Below are 8,075 nucleotides of genomic sequence, written 5' to 3' on the forward strand. Positions count from 1 at the left end.
AGCAGAATCAGCAGAAGAGACAAGTACAGGAATATAAGCAAAAAAGTCTTTTATTTCATCAGAGTCAATGATTACATCAGATGACTCGCCCACATCAGGCGTTACAGACTCTGAAACAGAATGAAAAAATAAGTCGACATCAGTATCGACACAACCAGAAATATACACAGACGAAGAATCAATGAATACGTCCTCAGACTTGGACTCGACACCATCAAGGACAGACTCGTCACCCACTCCAGAGGTAGACCCGACCTCTACAGTACCTGCATCAAAAGAAAAGTTAGAAATGACAGACTCTGGGACGGACTCAGAAACCGACACAAATTTTGAAACAACTGACTCTTTTGAAGAGACTGGAGTATACTGAAGGACTACATGAGGTATAACCTGTGAGGTCCAGTTATCCAGAGGTCCCTCGGCTGGGGTGATATAGTCCTCTGGGTTCAGAAAATGTGCATCTCTTCCAATCATAGCAATAACTGGTGCCTCGGTCTGAAACAAAGAATTCAGGAGTTCTGGCTCAAAGTTCTCAACCCAGTCTGAGTCTGATTCCTCTGTCACAACTGACTCTGCAATCTGCTTACTGTAAAGTTCTGCTGGCAGCTCATCTGCAAAGAAAATCTCAAGACCCGGCAGCTTGGTCCCATTCTCATCATACCATGGCTCTGAGAAACCATAATAAGGGCAATCAGCTCCCTCTTTTCGGAATCTACCATTCATGACTTTGCTGAAAGGTCCCATTGGAAACTCTAAACCCTTGCGGCGACATTCTGCCCATTTAAACATGTAGGCTCTCATTTCCTGCACCTCCTTGCGAGTCGGCTTGTATCCCAACCCAAACAACCCGTCAGATGCTTTCAACTCGGGCCGCTCAGTCGGACCCTGCATATTCTTTCCCAAACCTGCCCCTGGGAGATACCCAAATCGGCGCATCATCTTGACTACCCGAGTATTAGTGCTAGAGAGAAACATAATTTCTTCACTCATAGCCTCTTTCATGGTGATAGCCGAAACTTCTACTGAAAATCCTGTCAAACTGATATCTCTTGTGTTTTCAGTAACAAGCTCTTGAGATATTTGTCCGACTTCTGACTCAGGATCTCCCTTGACTGTGATCACCCGGTTGTTTCGAATGAATTTCAATTTTTGATGAAGTGTGGAAGGAATGACTCCAACCTTGTGCAGCCAAGGTCGACCAAGCAACAGACAAAAAGAAGTCTTGATATCCAACACCTGAAATTCAATGTCAAAGGTTTCTCCTCCAATGACAATCTCAGTAGCCAATGTTCCAATAACGTCCCTTCGGGTTCCATCATATGCCAGTATACCCTGCTCAGACGGAATGAAGTCTTCAGGCCCAAAACCCAGAGTAGTGGCAGTGCTCAAGGGACACACGTTCAACGCTGACCCATTGTCTACCAGTACTTCTGATACTTTCTTCTGGTTGCAAAGCAGGGTAATTTTGAGAGGACGCGTATGATCTCTTCCTTCAGAAGGCAAGTCCTCATCTGAAAAAGACAAGGCTTTTGAAGCCTTGGTCATGGCCACCAAACCAACCAGCTCGTCAGGAGTAATCTCAACTGATACCTGGGATGAGTTCAGCTCACGAAGCACAACCTGTCTATGTTTCGGGGATGCCATCAGTAAACCCCAGATAGAAACATTAGCTTGGGTTTTCTTAAGCTGATTCAGTAGGTTATCTTCTTCTTCATCAAGCCTCTGCTTCTGCTTCTGATTGTCAACCCCTCTTGCAACCTCAGCTGGATTATCAACTCTGAGCTCAGCTGGTTTGAAGACTCGTCCACCACGCGTGACGTGGCGGAGCTCATCACATTGATCAGTCAAGAGCAACAGATCTTCATCATCTATCTTAAGGATGTATGGGGTTTGCATATCTTCTTCTTCATGATCACTCATCCTCAAGACATATAGAGCTTCGCTTTCTTTCTTTTCATCCTCACACTGCAGAATGTATGACTGGTTTGATGGTCCAGCCACATCAGGGTCATTCCAGGAAAAGACATATGGCTCTTCTGTTTCTGTCCACTGATCTTCCTCTTCAAATTTCCAAACATAATTTTCCTCAGATTCAATTGCGCATATGAAGGAAGTAGGATCAATAACAGACTCTTCAGCACAAATGACATTGACTGAAGGTGGAGGCGGCATTGCATGTGTTGGAAGGGGGTTTCTGGTTACATTTGGTAACTCGATTGACAGCTCCTTCCTATCAATCATATTTTGAATTTGGTGTTTCAAAGCTAAACACCTATCAGTTATATGACCTGTGTTACGATGATAATCACAGAACTGATCCTCTCTCCAGGATCTCGGCAACGGGTTGGGAGGAGGCTTAATATCAGGTAGCTTAATCTTTCTGTCTTTTAACAACTTCTTCAAAGCCACAGACAAAGAATAGGGAAGGGGATCAAAGTGGCGAGGAGGCTTCTGCTCCATCGGCGGCCTTCTCACTTCAGTGACTACCCTGGGTGGGGGCCTGACATAATTGACATTATGTACTTCCTTCGGCGCCATCACAGGTCGCTTCCCCTCTCTGACATCAGACGATACTCTAGATCTCAGGCCTTTAGCCAATGCATCTTCTATCTGAGTCCCAGTCTTAATGAGATGATTGAAATCGAGGAAATACTGAATAGCCATATGATGATAATATTGCGGCGACAGATTTTTCACTACAATTTTGATTTGCTCCTCATCTGAAAGACGATGAGTCATTTGCGCGGCTTTCCTTCTCCATCTGCGGATGAAGGAAGTAAAGGTTTCATTATGGCCTTGCTTCAAAGCCTTGAGATCTCTCTTGGTCACGTCGATTCCCTCCTCCATGGAGAACTGCTCGACGAATCTATTTGCAATATTCTCTAGAGTTCTGATCTCTTCAGACTTTAAGCTCAAAAACCACTTTTTAGCCACTCCGACCAAAGATCGGGGAAATAAGAGAGCAACCTGCTCCGGAGATAGACCATGCTGCTGTAAAAGCGGAAGAACCGACATTAGATGGCTTCGAGGACACCCGGTCCCATCGTACTTATCCATGTCCGGAACTTTGAATCTAGGAGGCAATGTGACTCCTGGATACAACATAAAATCGGCCATGTTCAACTTCTTCGGGCCTTGAAATTTTATGTTTTCCACCTCTCGGGCCAACATATCCATTTTGTCCGTTATCGCTTTGCCCTCATTGGCTCTATCTATATTGGGATGGCAATTCTCTTCTGCATACTGCTCATCATCGAGATCGTCTTCGACATTTAAAATAGCAGGCCGGGCCATTGCAGGAGGGGGAGGAGGTAAAACAGAAGGGTGCTGAGCCACATGTTCTTTAGAGGTAGATTCTCTATCATTTTTCAGACGGGCTATCTCCTCATTCATGTTATTCATTTGCTGGAGCATAACCTTCACCATCTCACTCATCTCAGCTATAGCGTTTGCAGATTCAGCCATCTGTTCAGGAGTAAATTGAACGGACGAAGGGATTTCCTGAAGATTGGAGAAAGGTAATGCAGGGGAGGTAAAAGAAATTGGTGAGGAAGAAAAACGACTCAGCCTGGAATCAGCGGACTGACGGGACCAGGTTGATTTTGAAACGAGGATTTTCTTAGGAGCAATGGCTGCTCAATCAAGAATCCTGATATGGAAATATAAACACTAGATTAAAATTTTGATAATCGAGATAAACTATTTTGATCAAACAATGACAAAAGAAACAAAAACACACTTTCATTAATAAGATTCCAAATTGTGATTACAACGGATGAAAAATATTAATCTCTAATCACAACTGGATAAACAGACTGACAAAAATGGGAAATGCAGAAATCAGAATAACAAAACATGATACGGATCTTCAAGGTTCCTCAATCCGAGCCCTCCGACTTGCGGGTTCTTCCGATATTTCTCCACGTCAGAATTTGCGAGATAAGCCTAACCTCCTTTCTATATTTTTGTTTCCCCAAGCAGCCACAATGGATCGGACAAGGTCAGGAGTGAGATCTTCACAAAGAGGAGGGACTATGATTCCGGGAGGACATGGAATTCCCGTAATCTGATGGAGAATTCGCATGGGTGCATAAAAGGAAGATTTCTCGGTACCCATGAGGTAAACAAATGAATGCGAGTAAGTGCTAGTAAAAACATGGAAACATGAATGACTTACCCAGCGAAACTGACTCTCCTCTACATGTTGCAACCAATTGTGTCATTCATCGATGGACTGAGGTTGATGGGCTATTGGTTTCCATGTATGGAAATTCTTCAGGGTATATGGATTTTGGTTTTGTCGCTGAAGAATTTGAAGTTTTTCACCAAGCCAGACATACAACAACTTCACACACCCACAGAAATTGTCTTTGATATTTTGGGAAGCAATAAGATCTAGTCCCAAAAAGGTCTCTGCTAACATGGTAGGAATGGGATTCCTCCCTTTGTTAATTTGGTCTACCACAGTTAACAAGGTTAACGGAGCAACACGAGGGTTTTTCCGAATGACATATCGCGCAAAGACACTGAAAATCAAAGCATTGCGTCGACAACTCTGAAAACGAGAGTTAGTAGGATCGACGTTTTCAGAAAAAAGGGTGATGAGGTTTTGAACTTGCACACATGTATCCGTTAAGCATGAAAGTGCATCAACAGTTTGATTTTTGAATAGCTTGCAAAAAATGGAATGAGAGGAATCTATGTTCGAATATTGTATCCACAGTCCATCTGTTGGGAGTTCTAATAAAGCACACCAATCTTCGAATATAGGACAAAGCTCAAAGGATCCAAATCGAAAAACATGAAGATTAGGATCCCAGAATCTAGCGGCTGCTTGGAGAAACTTCCAATTTATATCGGATACACTCAAATGATTGAAGGCACAGATGAACCGATCAGCCATACTCCTGTTCGAAGATTCTAGCGGAAGAGTCCTAATAGTCTCGCTTATCCAGCCTTTCAACACATTATTCGCCATAATTTTAACCTAAACACAAAGAAAAGAATGGGATAATTAGGGACTGGAGAATAACTTGGAATAAACAAAGAACAAGGATGAACTTAACCACTAATCACAAGAAGGATATAATTGGCGACATCAAATGTTCCATTGATGATCAAAGATGATCAGAAACTCAGGGAAGAGACCACGGTCATAAAATGACAAAAGTAGATCAATAGACCGGATCTAAATCTGAAAGGTGGATGACAAAAATGTACGATCAAGAAGATCAATAATGATAGACTATGGTCATAGAGACAGCAGACAAGCTATCGATCATATCTAAGACAGGACGAACAATAATTTGAATAATACAACAAAAGAAAGGATAAATGAGGTTTGAATTTAAAGGGTGAAAACAGGTAATACTTATCATCATTGTGACAAGTAGAAGCCACTAGCTAGGTTTAGATCTGAGAGATGAATATACACGACTGATTGATTCAAGCTAGGAATCTCTACTAGAAAGTAGGTCCTAATCTTATAATCAAAAGATATATGAACAAAAATCTCAATGAATATAGCAAAAGATAGGCCACGACCATGAGAGGGCAAGTAAAAGCCACTGGTCGGGTCTAGATCCGAAGAATGGACTATTATGACTAATTTGATTAGATAAGGAAGCCTCACTAATGAGTAGGCTCTAATCTAATAATCAAAATATAGATATATACATATATATATCCTAACCAGGGGCACCAGCCCTAAATATAATCCCGCAGAGTCAAGACACTTGACTCAAGACAGACATGTGAGTGTACTAGGACTGCGATGTAGTCACATAAGGTGAGCTACAATAATCTAAGGATAGGACATAGCTCCTAAATCTAGGCTCCAACATGTGTAAGCAACACATGTTCGTCCTTATATAAATACAATATATATATATAAGCACATGCAGATCCTAATTGGGTTTTACTAAATCAACAAATATATCTAAGTACATAATATATGTAAAATGAAAGTAGAGCTCCGGACTCAATATCAGGTACTATGCATATGATCCATACTTTAAGTATATAACACAAGTACACCGAGTGTTATATACAGTATGCTTCATTGCTCACCGACTGCTGTAAACACAAGTACACCGAGTGTTTACGACTGCAGCACTGGCGCATAGCTTGGTAATAGATACAACAGCACCATCTGGATAGTGATATCCCATGAGGCACGCATTATATCTATCCCGTGGAGTCAATAATAAGAAAATCAATAAAAGAAAATAAAGAACAAAATGATGTATGCTGTGCAGTGTGTGAATCCCTTGTTTTAAACACCTATCTGGTGTCCCTGGATTCTAATCGATTAAATTCCCATTTATAATGATTTTAGACCAAATTTCTTCAAAATTAATAAAAATGGCATTTTAACAGAGTTAGGCAATATCTCGAAAGAGAATCCCCAGCAGAGTCGCCAGCCTGTGGACCCCGATCCGAGAGAGGGGCGGCGGTGAGGGACGAGCCCCACGCGCTCAGGTCTCTATGGATCATCCACGTGAATGGAGAGCTCTACCAAGGAACTCTCGAAAGAAAAAATGCCTCTCATATCATGAGTGGCGATAAAAAGGTGAGATACCTCTCGATTCGGGGACTAGCCCAGATTGGAGGCGTACCTTAAACAAAGAAGAGTCGCCATCCAAGGAAAAAAGCAACTGGGCCCTGGATCCCATACTATGCTCTGTTGCAACGGATAACCAGAGATATAAAATAAGGTTCGTGCCTGGTTACGAATTCGGAAGGTCTAAAGAGCACCTCATCCGCCCAAGTGCAAACACCTGGTCTCTTATGCCATTTACTTAAATTTTTAAGAGTTTTGGACGAAAATCATATGAAATGGGAATGAATATCTCCGAGAAGACGTCTATCTAATCATGCATGTCTCGGAGATGAAATCAAAGGCACACAAGATAAAATAAAAGAAACATGTGTCACCTAAGCATAGCTAGGTTATAAGTGACATGCCTAATGGGTGTCTAAGTTCTGATGAACAAACACATGCATGACACACCAAAAAAGTATAAGGTCTGCGCAATAAAGTAAGAAAACACTACAAAACATAGAAAATGACTCGATACCATACAACCCTAAAACTCTAATCTATACCTAGGCCCGAGTCTTTAGATGATCTGATGTTCATCCAAAGAAGCCTACGTATCCCCGCCTCCACGAGAATCAAGGCAACGTAGTTCTTCGCACCTATTCTAAGCTATGATGCCTAAGACATCTAGACCTCTATCCTAGACTCGATCTAAAAGACCGGACTAGTTCTTAAAACTTCTTGTGTGATTATTTAAATTCCAATGGATTGTAGATTTTAGAACACCCTATATGTCCTAACTAAATGCAGGTTAGCCCTAAGCTAATGCAGGTAGTTCCTATAATCTATGTGTAGCTAGGCTATATATCCTAAGAAAAACAGTAGGATCTATCGCATCTTAGACCTAGCCATCAATTGGCGATGTGGATCGCCAACTGACCGGACGGAGGCGTAAAACTCCTAGTTAGGACTCACTCCTAGCTCTAACACAAACGAATAAAATACACAACAAATAAACAACGAACGAGGGAGCAACTCCCAACTCAAAAACTCTCTAACTAGAACAACCTACTAACTCTAGAGGAAGATCCTTTCGAAAAAACAAAATTTTAAAAAGATTTTTGTAATTTTGAAAGATTTAAAATGCTTATTTTTAAAGGTTTGGCTGAACTTGGAATGTGGATCCCTAGCTGCACTACGTACCCTGTTGAAAGGGATCAAGCCAACGTAGTTCGGAACAGAATTCCTAACTACTCTCCTAATGACTCAAGATTTTTGAGATTTTTGGTTTTTTAGATGTTTTTGATGTTTTTGACACGAGAGGACTGAATCCTATCATCATAAGGGAAGGACAGACTCTTGAAATCCCGCAAAGGTTGGACAGCATCCTATGCTTTGCGGGGGGAAATGAACAGAATAACAACTCTGCAAGGGTTGGACAGCATCCTATACCTTACAAGAGCGGATAGAAAAACACAAGATTTGATGAGAGGTTGGATAAAATCCTAACCCCTATGATGATAGGACTGAATCC

General features: G+C 41.6%; 1 protein-coding gene across 1 annotated transcript; it reads right to left on the reverse strand.

Moving 5' to 3' along the window:
* Window positions 1-257: 257 nt before the first annotated feature.
* Window positions 258-3,465, reverse strand: LOC143891021 (uncharacterized). The gene is made up of 4 exons (XM_077395678.1): window positions 3,157-3,465; window positions 1,759-2,991; window positions 1,273-1,620; window positions 258-266 (listed from the first exon to the last, which is right to left on the reverse strand). The coding sequence occupies exons 1-4, from the start codon at window positions 3,463-3,465 to the stop codon at window positions 258-260; spliced, it is 1,899 nt and encodes a 632-aa protein (XP_077251793.1).
* Window positions 3,466-8,075: the final 4,610 nt, after the last annotated feature.

This window comes from Tasmannia lanceolata, unplaced genomic scaffold (assembly GCF_043159265.1).
Source record: "Tasmannia lanceolata isolate RefF3 unplaced genomic scaffold, GAP_Taslan_0.1 ptg000013l, whole genome shotgun sequence".
In the NCBI taxonomy this organism is placed as follows: Eukaryota; Viridiplantae; Streptophyta; class Magnoliopsida; order Canellales; family Winteraceae; genus Tasmannia; species Tasmannia lanceolata.